Below are 22352 nucleotides of genomic sequence, written 5' to 3'. Positions count from 1 at the left end.
TGAAAGCTCACGAGGTGACTTTGGGCCAATCACCAGGAGACTGAGAGTTCTAGTCCCGCCTTAGGCATGAAAGCTCACGAGGTGACTTTGGGCCAATCACCAGGAGACTGAGAGTTCTAGTCCCGCCTTAGGCATGAAAGCTCACGAGGTGACTTTGGGCCAATCACCAGGAGACTGAGAGTTCTAGTCCCGCCTTAGGAATGAAAGCTCACGAGGTGACTTTGGGCCAATCACCAGGAGACTGAGAGTTCTAGTCCCGCCTTAGGCATGAAAGCTCACGAGGTGACTTTGGGCCAATCATCAGGCGACTGAGAGTTCTAGTCCCACCTTAGGCATGAAAGCTCACAAGGTGGCTTTGGGCCAATCACCAGGAGACTGAGAGTTCTAGTTCCGCCTTAGGCATGAAAGCTCATGACGTGACTTTGGGCCAATCACCAGCAGACTGAGAGTTCTAGTCCCACCTTAGACATGAAAGCTCACGAGGTGACTTTGGGCCAATCACCAGGAGACTGAGAGTTCTAGTCCCGCCTTAGGCGTGAAAGCTGGCTGGGTGACTTTGGGCCAATCACCAGGAGTGAGAGTTCTAGTCCCGCCTTAGGCATGAAAGCTCACAAGGTGGCTTTGGGCCAATCACCAGGAGACTGAGAGTTCTAGTCCCGCCTTAGGCATGAAAGCTCACGAGGTGGCTTTGGGCCAATCACCAGGAGACTGAGAGTTCTAGTCCCGCCTTAGGCATGAAAGCTGGCTGGGTGACTTTGAGCCAATCCTTCTCTCTCTCAGTGCAGCCCACCTAACAAGGCTGTTGTGAAGAAAATAGAAGGAGAAAGGAGTAATCGGTTACGTCTGCTGCCTTGAGTTATTTATAGAGGTGACTTCTCTGTCCCAACGGACCCCCAAAAGGGGCCTGGCTTCTCTGCCTTGCTTGTTTAAAGGCATCTTGCAGGGGCCACCTCCCAAAAGGCCCTGCTTGTCCCCCCACGGGCCATCCCTTCAACGGTCACCCGCGAAGCCTTTTGACCTTCTCACGGCCAAAGCTGGACATTCTCCTTGGGGACACATTTGGGAGCAGAAAAGGAAGGCTGGAGGAGAGACCGATGGCGGGGGGGGGGGGAGGAAGGAACTGGGAACTTCCAAGAGGCTGGACGTGTTTGTGCAAAGTTTCTCCCCTCGCAGGACAATTTCAGGAAACCGGTCAAGGCCACTCGGTCTTTAAATAGCGCCCCGATGTTGCGGGAAGAGATGGTCATTGTTTTTTTGGGGGGAGAAAATGCAGCTTCCATTTTCCTAAGCATGGGTGGAAAGGGGCGTTAAAAACGAGCTGCAGAAGGGGGAGGGTTCCGCTGCGCTCGGCACTGAGCGAGGACGATGGGATTTGTAAGTCTGAAACATCTGGATTAGCTCCGGCATCAAATCCCACCGGGGCGAGAGCAGCAGAGGAAAAAAACCTGCAGCCCTTTTTGGGGTGTGTGTGTGTGACAGAGGCTTCTCCAGAAAGATGCTTGCTTAGCCATCTTTGTCGAGGGGAAATTGCAGAACTGCTGCAGCCAGGGCTTTAATCCAAGGATTCCCTGTTCCCCTGAGCTTCAGGGTCCCAGTTCGAGTCCTGCCCTCTGATCTGGGACTCGTGTGGCAGCAGAGAGCAGCTCCCCGGTGGGACTCGGCAGCCGGGGATCAGCTCCGCCTTGCCTGGCTACAGGGAGGAGGCAGGAGCGCAAGGGAGAGTGGCGTGCGTGCGCTCGTCCCCGTGCCCAGATGTTCCCCTGCCAGCCGTGGGAGGCGTTGCCCGCTGGAGAAGTCCCGTACCTGCTTCCCTGCCCTACCAACTGCTGGTTCTGCCCTCCGGCAGCTGCCTTCACCGCGCCTCCCTTTCCAGCCGGTGCCAAAAGGGGCCGGCGCTCCCTCTTTTCACACGGGGGGCTTTCCCAGGGCAGGAATTTCCAGCAAGACTCAGGAAGCCGGCTGGGGTGCCGGCCGCAGAGGGCAGGGTGACGGGGTTGGCATCCTGAAAGCCGCGCCGGGCGCTAGGCAGGATGGGTGGGGAGGAGCTGCTAGGGAGAGGGCCTGGGGGGGCAGGAAAGAGGCATCCTTGCCTTCCCATCCCACGGCATTCATCCAGGGCACCTCCCTGGGCACCCATCCCTTGCTTCCCCAGATCCACAGGTCAACAGAACACAAGTGGCTGCATTCACACGGCTTGTGCAGATTGTAATAATAGTAATAATAATAGTAATAATAGTAAAGTTGGAAGGGACCTTGGAGGTCATCCAGTCCAACCCCCTGCTCAGGCAGGAAACCCTATACCATTTCGGACTGATGGTTGTCCAGTCTCTTCTTAAAAACTTCCAGTGTTGGCGCATTCACTGCTTCTGGAGGCAGGTTGTTCCACTGGTTAATTGTTCTAACTGTCAGGAAGTTTCTCCTTAGTTCTAGGTTGCTTCTCTCCTTGATGAGTTTCCACCCGTTGCTTCTTGTCCTGCCTTCAGGCGCTTTGGAGAATAGCTTGACTGCCTCTTCTTTGGGGCAGCCCCTGAGATACTGGAAGGCTGCTATCCTGTCCCCCCTCGTCCTTCTCTTCGTTAAACTAGACATACCCAATTCCAGTAGCCGTTCCTTGTATGCTTTAGCCTCCAGTCCCCTAATCATCTTTGTTGCTCTTCTCTGTACTCTTTCTAGAGTCTCAACATCTTTTTTACATCGTGGTGACCAAAACTGGATGCAGTATTCCAAGTGTGGCCTTACCAAGGCCTTGTAAAGTGGTATTAATACTTCACGTGATCTTGATTCTATCCCTCTGTTAATGCAGCCCAGCACTGTGTTGGCTCTTTTGGCAGCTGCAGCACACGGCTGGCTCCTATTTAAGTGATTGTCCGATTGCTGAAGGTTCACGTCATTCGTTCCCTCACCTGGGGAGGTTGGTTTTACGATTCAGTGTATTGGGGCAACTCCGAAAAACGGGGTGCCTTGGATAAACCCCACTCTAAGAACGAGTTTCTTTCCACCACCACCCCTTGAGGGGGTGGCTGCATCTGCCCAGCTGGGACCCAGCGACGGGCAAGGCTGCGGCAGTGACCCCCGTGTCCTCTGGATGACTGTGCCCAGGCGGCTTTGCCCATGCCTGTGCCAGCCTTCTTGGCGTTGAGTGGCGGAGGGCTTGATTGGCAGCTCGCTCGGCTCTCCTTCCCCAGGGAGCAGGTGGGCATCTCGGGGGCTGCGCAAGGAGAAGGGAGATCAGCTCTCCCTTTGGCCCTTCCCCTCCCCATCGTGATCCAGAGGTCTATTTTTTCCTGCGCTGTTCGGTCTCATCGCTTTGTCTGAAATAGACCCTGTTTTCAATCCAGCCCAGGCTCTGGTGACAGGTGCAACTGGTCATGGGGGGGGGGGGGNGAGAAGGGAGATCAGCTCTCCCTTTCGCCCCCGCCCTTCCCCTCCCCATCGTGATCCAGAGGTCTATTTTTTCCTGCGCTGTTCGGTCTCATCGCTTTGTCTGAAATAGACCCTGTTTTCAATCCAGCCCAGGCTCTGGTGACAGGTGCAACTGGTCATGGGGGGGGGGAGGCAGGGAGAAGAGAGGGAGGGGGGTGTTTTCTTTCCGGCCAGGCCTGGCTGGGGATCCAGAGGCAGGCGTAACCAATCCCAGAACGGGCGTCCAGTGTCTGTTTCTGCAGCCAGCCAGGATTATGGGCAAACTGGGCTTCTAACTGCAGCCCAGATTTGGGGGGGGGATTTTATTATTGTCCCTGCTGCTTACAGGTCGACCAGCCTCTAGTTTAGCTTCCCTTGATTTGGGGGGGCAAGGGGGGGCTGGAAGCAGGCACCAAAGGAGTGGAAAGGTCTTTGCAATGGAAGAAGGGCCTCGGCTGGGTTTATTTGGGGGCGAGGGGGCCAGAGTTGCTTCATTCCCCATAGAGGGGAGAGAGCCCCCCCAAGATACCTTCAAAGCACCCCCCCTCCCCTGGCTTGAGAGGGGCTCAGAAAAACCCCTCAGGGGAGATGAAGGCCTGCCCAGTCCAGCTCTCGTGCCCTCAAATGGAGAGTGGTCAGCAGCATTTAAGGCCGGGTCTTCCTCTGCTCCACCCGGGGAGAGGCTGAGGACTGAATCTGAGGGCTCACACCCCACACACACACACAATGGCCTCTGCCATCCTGGGCACTAGGCCCCTTTCTTCATGGTTGGGGCTCTGTGTGTGTGTGTGTGTGCATGGTGCAATTTCTGAGATCATAACAGCCCCCTCTGCGCCCAAGAGCTTTTGGGCAGCGCTGACCCCCCTCTGCTCTCTTGGTTTGGCAGGGATTTCCTTCCACTTCCCCAAGGAGTTTGACCTCCCCTCTGCGGGTGTTTTCCTCCCCCAGGGCCCTCATCCAGCGGGCGATACCTGTGCCAGCTCTCCCAGCTTGGCCAAGGCCACTGGCTGCCCAGCTTAAAAGCGTCCCAGCGTAGCAGAGTCCCAAGTCCCAAGGCAGATGCCGGCAGGTTGGCACGGTGCCCTGCCGGCCTTCCCAGGCCCCACGGTTCCCCGGATCCTACTTCCCCTCTTCCTTTCACAAAGGGCCCTCCGTCCAGCTAAATCCCCTTTTATGCCGGCAGCCCAGTCCTTTGTCCCCGGCCCGGTCAGCCTGCAGTAATGTGGCCGGGCCGTGTGTTTGCACAGGAAAATGCTGCTTTGACGAATTCCTGTCCCCGGTCTGGAGCCCCGGGCGGCCCTCTGCCCAGTGGTGGGACCGGCTGCTTTGCCTCACCTGAGTCCCCTTGAGGAGAGGGGCTGGTGGAGCTGGAGGACCCAGGTATCTCTTAACCCCCTCCCCCCTGCCAACTCTGGATCATGACTATCTGCTTCCTTACCCTAAACCAGCACGCAGGAAGGTTGAATCTCTGCCAGAGACCCCTCCTTCTTTTTTACTCCTGCTCTCCGGAGACGGGTGCTGGATGCCTGGGGTGCTTCCGTCCTCCTGGCCCTTTGCAAGCCCCTCTCCCCCATTCAGGGGGGGGGGGCTAAAGGCTGGGGCAGGGCACCCCCAGTTGGGGAGCTCAACGTGCCCTTCTTCCTGGATCTGCTGGCCAACTGGAGGCTGCCCAGCCCATCAACCCTTCCTCGTCTCTGGGCCCTGCCTGGCAGCCCAGAACCACCAGGAGAGAGAAACCCAGGCAGACAGACACAGTCGGATCGGTGTGGCTGCCTCTGTGTGTGTGTGTGTGTGTGTGTATGTGCCTTCTGCCCAGGTGTTCGGGAGAGAGCCATCCTCCCTTCCCCAAAGGATAACCCCCCCCCCCGGTCACTTGGCACATCCTTCCAGGCTCGGGAGCTTCTGCTGAAGGGCACGTGCCAATGTGTGTGGTTTTACAGCTCCCATCACCCCCCCCCCCACAAGGCGGTACCGATTTGAGAAGTGGCAGGCAGGTAGAAGTGGCAGGGGGAGCTTTCCTTGCCAGGGGGAGTCTGCCCCTGAATTCCTAAGGAGTGAGAGCGGGAGGGGTTTCCGTGAGCCTCTCGGCCTAACCGGAGGCCCTGGTTGCCGGCTCAGAGCACCTCTCCGGGCAAGAAATAGCGGGCCCTGCTGCAGGCAGTGTGAGCTTGACGCACGCTCCCCATTCTTGCTTCAGGGCTCGCCTGGAGAGTGGCAGCCTCGGGGCATGGCTGGTAGCGGCTGCAAGGCAGGAGGGGAGGGGCCAGGCCAGGAAGAGTTCTCCTCCTGCCAGGGGTGGTGAACGGGCAGCGTGGGCTTCTCGCATCGCTCTCTCGTTGCGAACCGTGCACAACACCCGCGAGTTGGCCCGTCCGCCAGCGCTGGCATCACGGGCCAAGGCTGGCATCTCCTTCCCAGACAGAGCCCCTATCTGAAAGACAGACATACCCCCCCACCCAGTGCAGAGAACTCCTTGGTCCAGTGGTGGCGAACCTCTGGCACGGGTGCCAGAGGCGGCACGCAGAGCCCTCTCTGTGGGTACGCGCATCGTTGCCCCAGTCCTAGGCCTTCAGCTGGGTTTTATAAAACCTTTTCGCTTTAGGCCTCCACCGACGTGTGCAAAAAAGAAAAAAAGGTTCAATCAGTCAATTTCAACTTATCTCGGGGAAAAAAAGATCTGGAATTGATTGATTGAACTTTTTAGTCCCACCCAGTCTGCCGTTACCACCCCAGCCACGCCCACCTAATGGGCCACGCCCACCCGGCACTCAATGATGCATAAGTGGGTTTTGGGTTGCAGTTTGGGCACTCAGTCTCTAAAAGGTTCGCCATCACTGCCTTGGTCGCTTCCTCAAGCATCGGGGAACCTAACCAGGCAGTCCTGGGGGTTGGGGTTTTTTTGACTAATTCCGCCTCTTTCTGCCATTATGGCAGGGATGGGAATAGCCTTTCTCTGCATTCGCAGAGGTGCTCATCGGCCTGCAGCTGAACTGCGGGTCTGCAAGCGGGGGAGCCCCCGTTTGGTAGCAGTGCCAACGTGGCCGTGGGCATCCCTTCTCCAAGTCCCATCTTTTGCTTCCAGGGTGAGGGGAAATTCCCTTCAGAGCACCATCTTCCAAGTTTTCCGGTTGGCTGAGGATCCGCGCCACCTGCTTCCCGCCATGCCTCTCTCGGTGCGGGGATGAAGGATGGTTGGGCTGGTGTGGCATTCCTTCATTCTCCCCCCCCAAGAGCCCTCAAGGGAATCACAGCCTCCGCCCTTCCGCCCCAGAGCACCTTGAGGACCCTTGCCTTCCACTCTCGATGGGTCTCTTGCGCCCTTCGGAACAAGCCCCCTTTGTAGTCTGCCAACTTAGGCTCTTGTCAAGGCGGTGAAGTGGCCGTAATCCCTTTGATGCTGTTTCTCCAGGGGGGGCGGCGTTTTCCCTGCGTGGTACCCCCAGCCCTGCAGGGGGGGGGAAAGGTGCTTTGCTCTCTGCTCAGCATCTTGCAAGCGGCTTATGCCAGGGTTCGGGCATCGGGGGCCAGGAGGAGTCTGGAACTGGGGATGTGGGCAGGAGGTGATCCGGGGCTGGGAGACAATCTCCCCCCCTAACACCCCTCCTCTCTTTTGCAGGTGGCTCAGGCCTCCAGCCGGCTGGACGAGGCCACGTTCCCAGAGGACACAGAATCGGAGAGTACCCACTGGCTCCGGACGAGTTACGATAGCACGTTTGACGATGAGGATCTCATGGCTGGCGGCCCGTCCGGAGGTGAGCCTGGAAGAGGATGAGCCCCGGGAGGGCTTCAGAGACTGGCGGAGCCTCTTCAGCCCCCCTCCCTTCCCCCCCCCTTTTGGCCCTCCTGCCAGCCACTGATCTTCTGCTTGTTGCAGATGAGAACGGCAGCGGAGAGAACGGCAGCGGGATCACCTCGGTCGACTCCTCCCACGACCTCTTCTCCACAGGTAAGCGCGTGCTGGGCTGGTGGTTGGAGAACTCGCACAAAGACGGCTGGTGAGGCCCGGGGGGGGTTGCCCACGTGGTTCCCCAAGTGCCTCCCCAGCTCTTAAGGGCAGAGCCGCCCCTTGGCAAGGCGTCTGGTCCCGGACGCGGCCCCTTGCACCTGCTCCGAGTTTCTGGGCTCCAGGTTGGCGGCCTTCAGAGCTGCAGAAGGTGTTGGGAGCGGCTGGGCCCGGCTTCGGCGCGTCCCGGGAGCCGCGGCCAAGCTGGTCCACGTGCAAGAATCTCTGGCGTGCACGGAGCAGAATCATCCGGGGGCGTGGATGGGAAAGGCTGCGGGCCGGCCTGTCTGGAGGGTCCCTGGGGCCGAGGCTGCCTGTTCTCAGAGCGTTTTAGCAGATGGCTCCCCTCCCTTCCTTCCTTCTCGGCCAGGAACGGCCTTCTGGCGATGGAGGAAGAAATGTTTTCTCACTCTTTGAGGCTTCCCTGTGCAGGAAAATACCAAACCAGCCACGTTTACCTTCAGGCCCGCTTGGAGGGTTAGGGTCCCCAGCCCGGGGCCTTCCTCCAAGAAGCCTCGGTCGGCAGCTCCCCTTGCGTTCCAAGCGGCAGCTGGACGGTCTGCTGGCTGCAGAAGGCAGCTCTTTTCAGGCGTCCCCTGTCCTCTCTTGAACCCAGCTCTTTCTGCTGCCCTCCCCTCTATCCCCCCGCCCTTCCCGGTTTTCATTCCCTGATGCTCTCAAGCCCGACAGATGTGTGGTGTGTGTGTGTGTGTGTTTGTTTATTCCTTTGACCCCTGGGAAGCAGCAAGCTCTGGCCTCGCTTACTTCGGACAACCCCGTTCCAGAAAACGGGGCCAACCTCCCCCCCACCCCCCCACCCCACTGCCTTGTTTTCTCTGGGACAGCTGGCGCAGCAGTTCACCAGATGCAGCTTGGCTTCCACAGCCCAGCCCCGCTGATGTGTGGGTGTGTGAAGAGAGCGGCGCTCATCACACCCGGTCTGGGGGACGACGTGCCTCTTTTCCCCCCAACCTCGGTCTAGCCATTCTCCCACACGTTGTCGTCGGTGGGTCAAGCCCGAAAGCCGGGGCTACCAGCAGATGGCCTGTGGCTTCGGGGAGTTTCCCAAGGTGGAAGGGAGAGAGGACGAAGGCCTTCTGCTCCGGGCTGTCTTGGGTGTGGTGGGCCTCCTCGGTGAGGAGGCTTCAGGAGAGGTCCTGCAAGTGGGGTGGCTGGTCAGGGCCACGAGGGAGAAGAAAGGTGCCCGCGAGGTGGGCTTGCCGTTTGCCTCTGGCCTTGCGCCTTCCGCTGGATCTCCAGATGTTTCTTCTTTCTTTCTTTCGCCTGTCCCTTTCTTTCTCTCCTTTCTCTCCTCTGCAGACTTCCCATCTCCTCCTGCTCCTCCTCCTCCTTCTCCTCTTCCTTCTCCTGCGGGCCCTCCTGCGCCTGCCCACCTGGCCGCCCCCGAGCCGGACGATGAGTCTCCGCTCAGTAAGTCGGGCTAGAGGATCCCCAGGCTGAGTTGGTGGAGGAAATCAGTTCTGGGCTGGGAGAGCAGCGGGACCCCTGACCCCCTGGACGGGACGGGCGTCAGGCCTTGCCGGGAGAGTTATGCCACCCTCTCCAACACCCCGTTGGCCGAGTAGCCAGGACAGTGAGGGGCTAACCGCCTGTCCTGCTCTCCCCCCCCCCCAAGGCAGGACGTTTTCAGCTTTGCTTTGCTTTGCTTTGGATGTGATGAGGACTCAGTTGGGATTTGATCAGCCAGCCCTGGTGTGGACGGGTTTTACTACTGACCCATTACTCCGCTGGGGCTGTGGAGTAAGGGGCACAGGAAGAACTCTGCCAACTGGGTCAGCCCCAAAGGGACTTCTCTGGGGCAGAAGGAGGAGGCTGTGGGCTTGAGGTCCCCATGATTCAGGGGAAATCCTCCCCCACCCCAGTCTCCTGGTATTTTTTGATGCCCCCCCCCTCACCCCCCAGCTTCCCTGCAAGGTCCAGGGCCTCTGAAAGTAGCGGGGAGGGGGGGGGAAGTTGACTCAGCCCCGGAGCCCTTTCCGCATTGTTCTCCTTCGCAGCTGCAGGCAGCTCCCCACCGCCTTAAAAGGAGGCAAAGCTCCAGCCCTGCTTTGTGCCCCCCCCCNGAGAAGGGAGATCAGCTCTCCCTTTCGCCCCCGCCCTTCCCCTCCCCATCGTGATCCAGAGGTCTATTTTTTCCTGCGCTGTTCGGTCTCATCGCTTTGTCTGAAATAGACCCTGTTTTCAATCCAGCCCAGGCTCTGGTGACAGGTGCAACTGGTCATGGGGGGGGGGAGGCAGGGAGAAGAGAGGGAGGGGGGTGTTTTCTTTCCGGCCAGGCCTGGCTGGGGATCCAGAGGCAGGCGTAACCAATCCCAGAACGGGCGTCCAGTGTCTGTTTCTGCAGCCAGCCAGGATTATGGGCAAACTGGGCTTCTAACTGCAGCCCAGATTTGAGAGGGGGGGATTTTATTATTGTCCCTGCTGCTTACAGGTCGGCCAGCCTCTAGTTTAGCTTCCCATGATTTGGGGTGTAAGGGGGGGCTGGAAGCAGGCACCAAAGGAGTGGAAAGGTCTTTGCAATGGAAGAAGGGCCTCGGCTGTCTTTATTTGGGGGCGAGGGGGCCAGAGTTGCTTCATTCCCCATAGAGGGGAGAGAGCCCCCCCAAGATACCTTCAAAGCACCCCCCTCCCCTGGCTTGAGAGGGGCTCAGAAAAACCCCTCAGGGGAGTTGAAGGCCTGCCCAGTCCAGCTCTCGTGCCCTCAAATGGAGAGTGGTCAGCAGCATTTAAGGCCGGGTCTTCCTCGGCTCCACCCGGGGAGAGGCTGAGGACCGAATCTGAGGGCTCACCCCTCAATCACCCCCCCCACACACAATGGCCTCTGCCATCCTGGGCACTAGGCCCTTTTCCTCATGGTTGGGGCTGTGTGTGTGTGTGTGTGTGCATGGTGCGATATCTGAGATCATAACAGCCCCCTCTGCGCCCAAGAGCTTTTGGGCAGCGCTGGCCCCCCTCGGCTCTCTTGGTTTGGCAGGGATTTCCTTCCACTTCCCCAAGGAGTTTGACCTCCCCTCTGCGGGTGTTTTCCTCCCCCAGGGCCCTCATCCAGCGGGCGATACCTGTGCCAGCTCTCCCGGCTTGGCCAAGGCCACTGGCTGCCCAGCTTAAAAGCGTCCCGGCGAAGCAGAGTCCCAAGTCCCAAGGCAGATGCCGGCAGGTTGGCACGGTGCCCTGCCGGCCTTCCCAGGCCCCACGGTTCCCCGGATCCTACTTCCCCTCTTCCTTTCACAAAGGGCCCTCCGTCCAGCTAAATCCCCTTTTATGCCGGCAGCCCAGTCCTTTGTCCCCGGCCCGGTCAGCCTGCAGTAATGTGGCCGGGCCGTGTGTTTGCACAGGAAAATGCTGCTTTGACGAATTCCTGTCCCTGGTCTGGAGCCCCGGGTGGCCCTCTGCCCAGTGGTGGGACCGGCTGCTTAGCCTCACCTGAGTCCCCTTGAGGAGAGGGGCCGGTGGAGCTGGAGGACCCAGGTATCTCTTAACACCCCCCCCCCCCAAACTCTGGATCGTGACTATCCGCTTCCTTACCCTAAACCAGCACGCAGGAAGGTTGAATCTCTGCCAGAGACCCCCCCCTTCTTTTTTACTCCTGCTCTCTGGAGACGGGTGCTGGATGCCTGGGGTGCTTCCGTCCTCCTGGCCCTTTGCAAGCCCCTCTCCCCCATTCAGGGGGGGGGGCTAAAGGCTGGGGGAGGGCACCCCCAGTTGGGGAGCTCAACGTGCCCTTCTTCCTGGATCTGCTGCCCAGCCCATCAACTCTTCCTCATCTCTGGGCCCTGCCCGGCAGCCCAGAACCACCGGGAGAGAGAAACCCAGGCAGACAGACACAGTCAGATCGGTGCGGCTGCTTCTGTGTGTGTGTGTGTGTGTGTGTGTGTGTGTGTGTGTGTGTGTGTGTGCGCCTTCTGCCCAGGTGTTTGGGAGAGAGCCACCCTCCCTTCCCCAAAGGGTAACCCTGGTCACTTGGCACATCCTTCCAGGCTCGGGAGCTTCTGGTGAAGGGCACGTGCCAATGTGTGTGGTTTTACAGCTCCCATCACCCCCCCCCCCAAGGCGGCACCGATTTGAGAAGTGGCAGGCAGGTAGAAGTGGCAGGTGGAACTTCCCTTGCCAGGGGGAGTCTGCCCCTGAATTCCTAAGGAGTGAGAGCAGGAGGGGTTTCTGTGAGCCTCTCGGCCTAACCGGAGGCCCTGGTTGCCGGCTCAGAGCGCCTCTCCGGGCAAGAAATAGCGGGCCCTGCGGCGGGCAGTGTGAGCTTGATGCACGCTCCCCATTCTTGCTTCAGGGCTCGCCTGGAGAGTGGCAGCCTCGGGGCATGGCTGGTAGCGGCTGCAAGGCAGGAAGGGAGGGGCCAGGCCAGGAAGAGTTCTCCTCCTGCCAGGGGTGGTGAACGGGCAGCGTGGGCTTCTCGCATCGCTCTCTCTCGTTGCGAACTGTGCACAACACCTGCGAGTTGGCCCATCCGCCAGCGCTGGCATCACGGGCCAAGGCTGGCATCTCTCCTTCCCAGACAGAGCCCATCTCTGAAAGACAGAGACATACCCCCCCCTCCAGTGCAGAGAACTCCTTGGTCCAGTGGTGGCGAACCTATGGCACGGGTGCCAGAGGCGGCACTCAGAGCCCTCTCTGTGGGCACGCGCGCCGTCGCCCCAGTCCTAGGCCTTCAGCTGGGTTTTATAAAACCTTTTCGCTTTAGGCCTCCGCCACCGTGTGCAAAAAAGAAAAAAAGGTTCAATCAGTCAATTTCAACTTATCTCGGGGAAAAAAAGATCTGGAATTGATTGATTGAACTTTTTAGTCCCACCCAGTCTGCCGTTACCACTGCAGCCACGCCCAGCCAATGGGCCACGCCCACCCGGCACTCAATGATGCATAAGTGGGTTTTGGGTTGCAGTTTGGGCCCTCGGTCTCTAAAAGGTTCGCCATCACTGCCTTGGTCGCTTCCTCAAGCATCGGGGAACCTAACCAGGCAGTCCTGGGGGTTGGGTTTTTTTGACTAATTCCGCCCCTTTCTGCCATTATGGCGGGGCTGGGAATAGCCTTTCTCTGCATCCGCAGAGGTGCTCATCGGGCCGCAGCTGAACTGCGGGTCTGCAAGCGGGGGAGTCCCCATTTGGTAGCAGTGCCAACGTGGCCGTGGGCATCCCTTCTCCAAGTCCCATCTTTTGCTTCCAGGGTGAGGGGAAATTCCCTTCAGAGCACCATCTTCACGTTTTCCGGTTGGCTGAGGATCCGCGCCACCTGCTTCCCACCCTGCCTCTCTGGGTGCAGGGATGAAGGATGGCTGGGCTGGTGTGGCATTCCTTCATTCCCCCCCCTGAGAGCCCTCAAAGGAATCACAGCGTCCGCCTTTCCGCCCCAGAGCACCTTGAGGACCCTTGCCTTCCGCTCTCGATGGGTCTCTTGCGCTCTTCGGAACAAGCCCCCTTTGTAGTCTGCCAGCTTGGGCTCTTGTCAAGGTGGTGAAGTGGCCATAATCCCTTTGATGCTGTTTCTCCAGGCAGAGGGGGGGATTTTCCCTGTGTGGCACCCCCAGCCCTGCAGGGGGGGGGGAGGGAAAGGAGCTTTGCTCTCTGCTCAGCATCTTGCAAGCGGCTTATGCCAGGGTTCGGGCATCGGGGGCCAGGAGGAGGCCGGAGCTGGGGATGTGGGCAGGAGGCGATCCAGGGCTGGGAGACAATCTCCCCCCCTAACCCCCCTCCTCTCTTTTGCAGGTGGCTCAGGCCTCCAGCCGGCTGGACGAGGCCACGTTCCCGGAGGACACAGAATCGGAGAGTACCCACTGGCTCCGGATGAGTTACGATAGCACGTTTGACGATGAGGATCTCATGGCTGGCGGCCCGTCCGGAGGTGAGCCTGGAAGAGGATGAGCCCCGGGAGGGCTTCGGAGACTGGCGGAGCCTCTTCAGCCCCCCCTCCCTTCCCCCCCCTTTTTGGCCCTCCTGCCAGCCACTGATCTTCTGCTTGTTGCAGATGAGAACGGCAGCGGAGAGAACGGCAGCGGGACCACCTCGGTCGACTCCTCCCACGACCTCTTCTCCACAGGTAAGCGCGTGCTGGGCTGGTGGTTGGAGAACTCGCAAAAGACGGCTGGTGAGGCCCGGGGGGGGTTGCCCACGTGGTTCCCCAAGCGCCTCCCCAGCTAAGGGCAGAGCTGCCCCTTGGCAAGGCGTCTGGTCCCGGACACGGCCCCTTGCACCTGCTCCGAGTTTCTGGGCTCCAGGTTGGCGGCCTTCAGAGCTGCAGAAGGTGCTGGGAGCGGCTGGGCCCGGCTTCGGTGCGTCCCGGGAGCCGAGGCCAAGCTGGTCCACGTGCAGGAATCTCTGGCGCACACGGAGCAGAATCATCCGGGGGCGTGGATGGGAAAGGCTGCGGGTCGGCCTGTCTGGAGGGTCCCTGGGGCCGAGGCTGCCTGTTCTCAGAGCGTTTTAGCAGATGGCTCCCCTTCCTTCCTTCCTTCTCGGCCAGGAACGGCCTTCTGGCGATGGAGGAAGAAATGTTTTCTCACTCTTTGAGGCTTCCCTGTGCAGGAAAATACTGAACCAGCCGCATTTGCCTTCAGGCCCGCTCAGAGGGTTAGGGTCCCCAGCCTGGGGCCTTCCTCCAAGAAGCCTCGGTCGGCAGCTCCCCTTGCGTTCCAAGCGGCAGCTGGACGGTCTGCTGGCTGCAGAAGGCAGCTCTTTTCAGGCGTCCCCTGTCCTCTCTTGAACCCAGCTCTTTCTGATGCCCTTCCCTCTATCCCCCCCCCTTCCCGGTTTTCATTCCCTGATGCTCTCTGCCAGTCGATCAAGCCCAACAGATGTGTGGTGTGTGTTTGTTTATTTATTCCTTTGCCCCCTGGGAAGCAGCATTCGGACAACCCCGTTCCAGAAAGCGGGGCCAGCCTCCCCCCCCCGCTGCCTTGTTTTCTCTGGGACAGCTGGCGCAGCAGTTCACCAGATGCAGCTTGGCTTCCACAGCCCAGCCCCGCTGATGTGTGGGTGTGTGAAGAGAGCGGCGCTCATCACACCCGGTCTGGGGGACGACGTGCCTCTTTTCCCCCCCAACCTCGGTCTAGCCATTCTCCCACACGTTGTCGTCGGTGGGTCAAGCCTGAAAGCCGGGGCTACCAGCAGATGGCCTGTGGCTTCGGGGAGTTTCCCAAGGTGGAAGGGAGAGAGGACGAAGGCCTTCTGCTCCGGGCTGTCTTGGGTGTGGTGGGCCTCCTCGGTGAGAAGGCTTCAGGAGAGGCCCTGCAAGTGGGGTGGCTGGTCAGGGCCACGAGGGAGAAGAAAGGTGCCCGTGAGGTGGGCTTGCCGTTTGCCTCTGGCCTTGCGCCTTCCGCTGGATCTCCAGATGTTTCTTCTTTCTTTCTTTCGCCTGTCCCTTTCTTTCTCTCCTTTCTCTCCTCTGCAGACTTCCCATCTCCTCCTGCTCCTCCTCCTCCTTCTCCTCTTCCTTCTCCTGCGGGCCCTCCTGCGCCTGCCCACCTGGCTGCCCCCGAGCCGGACGATGAGTCTCCGCTCAGTAAGTCGGGCTAGAGGATCCCCAGGCTGAGTTGGTGGAGGAAATCAGTTCCGAGCTTGGAGAGCAGCGGGACCCCTCAGCCCCCTGGACGGGACGGGCGTCAGGCCTTGCCGGGAGAGTTAGGCCACCCTCTCCAACACCCCGTTGGCCGAGCAGCCAGGACAGTCGGGCTGACCGCCTGTCCTGCTCTCCCCCCCCCAAGGCAGGACATTTTCTGCTTTGCTTTCCTTTGCATGTGATGAGGACTCAGTTGGGATTTGCTCAGCCAGCCCTGGTGTGGACGGGTTTTACTACTGACCCATTACTCCGCTGGGGCTGTGGAGTAAGGGGCGCAGGAAGAACTCTGCCGGCTGGGTCAGCCCCAAAGGGACTTCTCTGGGGCAGAAGGAGGAGGCTGTGGGCTTGAGGTCCCCATGATTCAGGGGAAATCCTCCCCCACCCCAGTCTCCTGGTATTTTTTGATGGCCCCCCTCACCCCCCAGCTTCCCTGCAAGGTCCAGGGCCTCTGAAAGTAGCGGGGAGGGGGGGGAAGTTGACTCAGCCCCGGAGCCCTTTCCGCATTGTTCTCCTTCGCAGCTGCAGGCAGCTCCCCACCGCCTTAAAAGGAGGCAAAGCTCCAGCCCTGCTTTGTGCCCCCCCCCNCACACACCCTGGGGGGTGAAGCCCCATAGCTCTGTCATCCCAAAAACGGCTGAGTCAGGGAGCCCTTTTCCCCTGAGCCTCAAAGTGTCAGCCCCGACACTGCAGGCTTGCTTCCTCCGAACGTTACTGGCTGCAGAGGTGTGTGGCAGGAAAGAGGCAGGGCACGCGGGGCCGGCCTGGCACATTCCCCGACAGCGGCTGTGGGGACAACGTGCCCGCAGGAAGCAGCAAAGCCCCCCTCCTCTCCCCGCCGCCTTCGAAGGCAGGGGCAAGGCACATTCTTTCAGGGTGACTCTGCGGGCGGGTGGGGCCCTGGCGCGGTTGGGCCAAGTCACGGGGGCACCGTAGGCAGCCGAGCTCTGAATGGGGCTATTATGAGGGAAGGGTGAACAACAGCCCCCCCCTCCTCCCCTTGTGCTGCGAGCGGCCCTTGGGACGGGTGGGCACCCTGGAATCTCAGAATGTGCGGGTGGGAGGGCGCCAAGAGCCGCCCGGGCGCTCCATGGAGTTTTTCACCCGGCGTGAACCGGGAACGGCGGCCGGCCGTCTCTCTCTCTCTCTCTCTCTCCATGCCGCCCTCTTTCCCCTCCTGGATCTGGGCACGGGCAGGGCCTCTGCAGCCAGACAGGTTGTCCTTCTGCAGCTCTGCCCACTCTCCTTCCTCCGTGGCCTGGCTGGCTTCGCTCCTCTCCCTCTTGAAAGTGGGCGAGGTCAGTGCCCGACCACAGGCGACCCACAGGGCCTTGGTAATGGGAAGCCCTGGAGGAAGCCGGGCGGCTGTGGTGGCTTTCCCGGGCCCAGACTGCGGAGGCCGGCACCTGACGCAGGCCGGCCTGCGGGCCTTCTCCCACCCCATCCCTGGAGCGGAGTTTGGCCATCCAGTTTTGCAGCTGGGTCTGGAATCTGCCGCTGGCTGGGCCTCTCCGCAGGCTGTGAAAACCGGGGGTGGGAGACCTCGGCCCCTCCTGTGCCTGGCTCACGTACCCCCCAGGAGGAAAGGGTCTGCGGGACAAGCGCCCGGCGAGTCTGAGTGTCCTCCAGACTTTCCCCCCAGGGAGCGGAGGGACGGGGCCCCCTTAATCCTGCCCCAACATCTGCTCGGCACCATGGGCTTCTGGGCAGGGCCTCCTTTGGGCTACGGCCACGTAGGCAGGAAGCTAGCCAAGAGGGCTGCGTGAAGGGCTAGCTCGGCACGGTTTCACCCCTTCCTTGCCAAGCGGAGAGGGGTGGCGCGCTTGGCAGCCCTGCAGAGGGTGGCCAGGCCTCCCTCAGTCGGCCCCTTTTCTCCGCAGTCTACTTCCGGGCTCAGGTGAACTTCACCCATTCCCTCGAGTACAGCCCCCGCCTGGAAGATGTCAACTCGGAGGCCTTCCTGGAGGTGTCCGAAGCGGTGGTGGATACGGTGAGCCCCCCCCCGGCCCCCCACCCCATCTGTCCTCAACTCTCTCTCCGGAGCAGGTGCCTGGCAAAAGTCACCCCTGCTTCCCTTGTGGGCACCACTGAGGTCCTCTTTCCATCAGCAGTTGGCCTGGCTCTTCCTTCCTCCCTCCCTGCTGCCTTTTAGCCTCACAGCAACCTTGTGAGGTAGGCCAGGCTGACAGAAGGGCCTGGCTCAGATTCCCGCAGCCGATTCCGAGCCCCCTCTTCGAAGGAGAGGCTGCCTCGAGATCTGTTGGGGTTCTGAAAACACGGTGGATTTAAAAATTACTCGGGGCTGGCCTCTCTCTGACCACGAGCTCCCCGTAGATCACTGGGAGAGATCCCCTCTTCCTCTTCCTCCTCTGCCCAAGCAGAGGTCCTAAGTCCAGAAGCCGAGGGGAGGTTAGAGCGCTGCCCCCCAAATTGTCTAAACCGTTCCCCACCTTTCTCTTAGCTGGAATCTGAATACATCAAGATCCCCGGCGAGCAGTCGGTCAGCGTGGTTTTTATCAAGTGAGTATCTGGGCGTGGGGAGGGGAGAGAGGCTTCGGGTCAGAATTTGAACCCGCGCCCTCTTCAGAAGTCGCAGGCTTGCCAAAGCAGCCGGGGTGGGACTAAGTTTGGGGCGGCCTGTGAAAACGCACGCCGGTTTCCTGTCCTGCCCCGCAGGGAGGTTGACGGCTACATCTTCGTGGAGCTGGACGTGGGATCCGAGGGGAACGCGAACGACCGGCAGATCCGCGAGGTGCTCTTCTCCGTGGTGGACAGCGGGTCCATCGCCTCCTACCGCACCTCCCGGAAGGGATTCCAGTTCCGGCGCCTGGGAGCAGGTGAAGCTGCCCGCTGACCCTAACCAGAGGGGAGGGCAGCGCCGGTGGGGGGCCGGGGGGGAGTGTCCCCCCCACGCCGCTAACTTCTGGGTTTGCTTTCAGCCCAAACCCCGCCTCCCCCCTTCTCTGAAGCGCCACCAGGTAAGCCGGGGGCCGGAGAGGTGCACGGAGGCCTGCGCGGAGTGCACCGATTCAGCTGTCCCGTTTTCTCTCTGCACGCCCCTGGCCTCCCTGGCATCTTTGCCGGAAGCGAGTCTTAGCAGGGAAGACACTTGTCCCCTGAGGGGGCTCCGGTTTCAGCAGCTGCCGGGCGCTCGGCCCCATAGATGGAGGAGGGGGAGGAAGAGGAGGAGGAGGAGAAAGGCCAGTCTTTTGTCCTTCCCTGCCCAGATTCTGTCTGGAGCTGGGGGTCCACCCTATCCCCTTCCTCCTGCATACCTAGCCCTCCCTCCCCCCCTCCCCCCCAAAGCATTTCCAGGCCTCCTTGCGCCCCTCCTTGCGCTCCGTGTGAGTGTGCAGCATGTAGATCTTGGCCTTTGATGTGAGCGCTTGTCATTCCCAGCAACTCTGGACGGAGCTTCCCAGCTGGGAAGGGCGGCTGTGCACTGCTATGCAGCTCTAGCACATACCTAGGAGTCCAGCAGGCACTGCCTCCCCTCCTCCCCCCCCCAACACACTTCTCTTGCTGTCGTGTTGTTGTGTCTTTTTGCTGAGCAAAACCGGGAAGCCAAAAGCTGCCTCGGGGCCCCCAAAGGGCCCCTGAAAAGTACACCTTGCTGAACTTGCCTTGTGCTTCCAGACTCTCGCTGTGTGCCGTGATGTTTGTGTGCGCTTGATGAGCAAGGCAAGGGGTTGGCAGCCTGGTTGGGGGGGGGAAGGGTTTAGCTGGAGGGCTTGGGTGCAATCACAACGTAGCGGGAGTGGCACAGGGGATCTCGCCTGCACTCCAGTTCCAGAAAGATCTTTGGCAAGAGAGCTTTACAATCAGAAAACCTGCTTCCTATTTGTGTGTTCTAAGGGTCGCGGCAGGGTGCAGGTGCCCAAGATCAGTCAGATCGTTGGGGGCGTCAGATGTGGGGTTTGACCCCCCAAGTCCTGCCCACATAATTGCATTTTGTCCAGTGGGAGAGGAGAGACTCTGCTTCCAAGGCAGGGAGGTGCCCGTAGGGCTTTACAAAGAGGCAGGAAAGGCGTTCTGGACTTCGGGTCTTTCCGTTTCTTGTCACCGTCCTCGGCCCAGTTGCAGCCCCCCTCCTAACCCCAACCTCTCCTTCAGTCACCCCAGAGATCCGGCCTTGCACGGCGGAGGAGTTCACTTGCCTGAACGGAGAATGCATCGCCAGCGAGTTCTTCTGCGACCGGCGGCCGGATTGCCGCGACATGTCGGACGAGCTGGACTGCGGTGGGCAAATTGGGGCCGCGGGCGGTTATGGGTTCCTGGTCGTCTTAACCGCGAGGTGTGGCTCAGTTGCGTTTCTCTCTGCCCCACAGATGAGCCCGAGCCCCCCGAGTGTGCCCCTCAGGAGTTTGCCTGTGACAGCGGGGAATGCGTACCCCGAGCGTCGCACTGCAACGGACACCCCGACTGCGGAGACGCTTCGGACGAGGATGGCTGTGGTGAGGGGGTTTTTTTGCGGGCAGGGGAGGCCTCCGTGTGTCTTCCTGAGAGTCCCCTGTGATTCTGCCTTTACCAAACCCCCACCCTGTGAGGGAGGCGGGGGAAGTTAGTCCTCGGATGCGGCTGCTTTCAATCGACACGAAGGGTTTGGGTTCCAGGCGTGTGAAACCGCGTGGCTGCAGTTTGTAGAACTGAGCGGTCGTGTGAACGGAGTCTCACCATACCTTCCGCTCTGCCTTTTGCATCCGGGCACAGGCGGGGGACAAAGCTGTCCTTCGCCACACTCCTCCTCTTGACCCATCACTCTCTCCTCTGCTCCGGCAGAACCTGAGAGGCCTTTGGGCCCCGCCTCCTCCCCGTCGCCCAGCACCGCCCGGATCCCTGCCACCACGTCCCCCATCACCACCCGCCGGGTACCAGTCACCAAGCCCCCACTGGGGCCCGGGTTCCACTCCTGCCGGAAAGACGAGGCCGTGTGCTCCAACGGGCAATGCATCCGCCGGGACTATCTGTGTGATGGCGAGCGGGACTGCCCGGATGGCAGTGACGAACAGAACTGCGGTGAGTCCCGGGGGGCTGCAGGCGGGCTGCGCGCGCCCTGGTGCGGAAGAGAGAGAGAGAGAGAACCGCAACGGTAACTCTCCTTTTGTCGCCCCTCCAAGGCACTCCCTCACCCTGCGAACCCAATGAGTTCCGATGCCGGAACGGGCACTGCGCCCTCACGCTTTGGCGCTGCGACGGGGACAATGACTGCGCCGACGGCTCTGACGAGCTGGACTGCCGTGAGCACCGAGAGCTCGGCGGGGGTGGTGGGGGTGGGGGTGGTTGTGATTGTGGGGGAGACCCCCTCTGCAAATCTTGAGTCCGCTGGGGCTGTGTTCAAGGGGCGAATTCTGAAAAGTAGGAAATCACGAACCGGGTCTTGGTTTGGGGAAGATTTGGTCCTGAATGAAGGCCTCGCAGGACCCCCGAAGCCATCCCGAAGCGGCATCTGGTAAAGACTCCTGGTGCAGAGGATGTTGAGTCCTCCCTCTCTCTTCCTCCCTGCAGCCACCAAGGCCCCTGGAGACACCTGTGGCCCCGACCAGTTTGTCTGCCTCTCCAGCCACACCTGCATCCCGGCCAGCTACCAGTGCGATGACGAGGCCGACTGCCAGGACCGCTCGGACGAGATTGGTTGCAGTGAGTACGAGGAGGCTGGCAGGCCCAGGGAGGGATAAAATAATAATAATGATGATGATGATGATGATGATGGAAGGGACCTTGGAGGTCATATAATAATAATAAAGTTGGAAGGGACCTTGGAGGTCTTCTAGTCCAACCCCCTGATCAGGCAGGAAACCCTATAGTACCATTTCGGACAAATGGCTGTCCAGTCTCTTCTTAAAAACTTCCAGTGTTGGAGCATTCACCGCTTCTGGAGGCAGGTTGTTCCACTGGTTAATTGTTCTCACTGTTAGGAGATTCCTCCTTAGTTTTAGGTTGCTTCTCTCCTTGATGAGTTTCCATCCGTTGCTTCTTGTCCTGCCTTCAGGCGCTTTGGAGAACAGCTTGACTCCCTCTTCTTTGGGGCAGCCCCTGAGATACTGGAAGACTGCTATGATGTCCCCCCTCGTCCTTCTCTTCATTAAACTAGACATACCCAATTCCAGCAACCATTTCTTATATGTTTTAGCCTCCAGTCCCCTGATCATCTTTGTTGCTGGAGGGAGGGATGGAAAGTGAAGGGAGTGCCAGGGGACTGGCTTCTTGGGGTTCCTCCCCCAGGAAACCCCAAAGCAGCAGCTTCTTCTCCCAAATGAGCTGCCTGGAAGTGGAGGCTTTGAAGCATTGCTACACCACCTCTCTGTACTCACCTCCCCTTTTAAAATAATTCACGCTCCTCTCTTCTCGACTGCCCTTCCCCGCCACCTCTCCGCTTCCTGTCCCTTCCACCCCAGTCCCTCCACAGGTCATCACTCCCCCGGAGGAGTTCATCCAGGCTGCCTCAGGGGATACCATTCGCTTCACCTGTGTGGCCGTGGGCGTGCCGACCCCCCTCATCTCCTGGAGGCTCAACTGGGGCCATATCCCCAGCAGCCGCAGGTAAGCCAGCCCCGGGCGAGCCCCCAACTGGTCCCCACCCCCTTCAAAACTTCAGGGTGCCGAATTCCTCTTGCGCCTACAGGGTGAGCTTCACCAGCGAGAACGGCCGGGGGACGCTGGTCATCCAGGATGTCAAGGAGGCCGACCAGGGGGCTTACACCTGCGAGGCTATCAACGCCCGGGGAATGGTCTTTGGCATCCCGGACGGTGTGTTGAGCGTCACGCCCAGCCGAGGTGAGCTGCAGCATAGCTGGAGAATCGCGCCCCTCCGTCCTGGCTGGGATTTGCTCCCTGGCATCTACCTCTCGGCCTCTGAGCCTCCCTTCCCTTCACCCTTCAGGGCCCTGCCCCGAGAGGCACTTTCACGTTGAAGGGACCGGTCAGTGCTTGCCCTGTTTCTGCTTCGGGGTCGCCAAATCGTGCCGCAGCACCGGCCGCTACCGTCAACAAATCCACCTCCGGTTCGATGAACACAACAATTTCAAAGGTGAGCCGGTGTGGGGAAGCCACCTCCACTCAAAGACAGGCCAAGGGTGGCACTCGCTAGCCCTCCCTGAACCCCCCGGCTTGTTGCATTCCCCTTTCTTCCCAGGGGTGAACGTGACCTCCCTCGATCAACCCGGGACGCCTCCCCTGGCCTCGACGCAGATGCAGATCGAGCCCGGCGTGCAGGAGTTCCGGCTGGTCGATCTCTCTCGGCACTTCCTCACGCACGATGCCTTCTGGACCCTCCCCAAGCAGTTCCTGGGGAACAAGGCAAGGGCTGCAGATGCCACGCTTCCCAAATGCCCACCCGTCTCCTGACTCTCGGGGACTCTGGGCATCTTTG

General features: G+C 60.3%; 1 protein-coding gene across 1 annotated transcript in view; it reads left to right on the top strand.

The window, feature by feature from the left end:
- Positions 1-6329: 6329 nt before the first annotated feature.
- The window catches only part of HSPG2 (heparan sulfate proteoglycan 2), a 61025-nt gene continuing 45002 nt past the window's right edge, over positions 6330-22352 (top strand). Inside the window, exons 1-19 of the mRNA XM_029286548.1 lie at positions 6330-6425; positions 7019-7154; positions 7277-7348; positions 10463-10583; positions 11709-11745; positions 13138-13273; positions 13397-13468; positions 16274-16516; positions 16864-16973; positions 17445-17503; positions 17660-17820; positions 19097-19222; positions 19763-19999; positions 20101-20220; positions 20489-20620; positions 21379-21523; positions 21606-21757; positions 21864-22010; positions 22116-22279. Of these exons, the coding sequence (XP_029142381.1) occupies positions 6330-6425; positions 7019-7154; positions 7277-7348; positions 10463-10583; positions 11709-11745; positions 13138-13273; positions 13397-13468; positions 16274-16516; positions 16864-16973; positions 17445-17503; positions 17660-17820; positions 19097-19222; positions 19763-19999; positions 20101-20220; positions 20489-20620; positions 21379-21523; positions 21606-21757; positions 21864-22010; positions 22116-22279 (2466 nt within the window). The remainder of the gene's footprint in view (positions 6426-7018; positions 7155-7276; positions 7349-10462; positions 10584-11708; positions 11746-13137; positions 13274-13396; positions 13469-16273; positions 16517-16863; positions 16974-17444; positions 17504-17659; positions 17821-19096; positions 19223-19762; positions 20000-20100; positions 20221-20488; positions 20621-21378; positions 21524-21605; positions 21758-21863; positions 22011-22115; positions 22280-22352) is intronic.

The sequence above is a fragment of the Protobothrops mucrosquamatus genome, unplaced genomic scaffold (assembly GCF_001527695.2).
Source record: "Protobothrops mucrosquamatus isolate PMUCROS unplaced genomic scaffold, P.Mucros_1.0 scaffold4032, whole genome shotgun sequence".
Taxonomy (NCBI): Eukaryota; Metazoa; Chordata; class Lepidosauria; order Squamata; family Viperidae; genus Protobothrops; species Protobothrops mucrosquamatus.
This window is presented reverse-complemented; position numbering and strand designations above follow the sequence as displayed.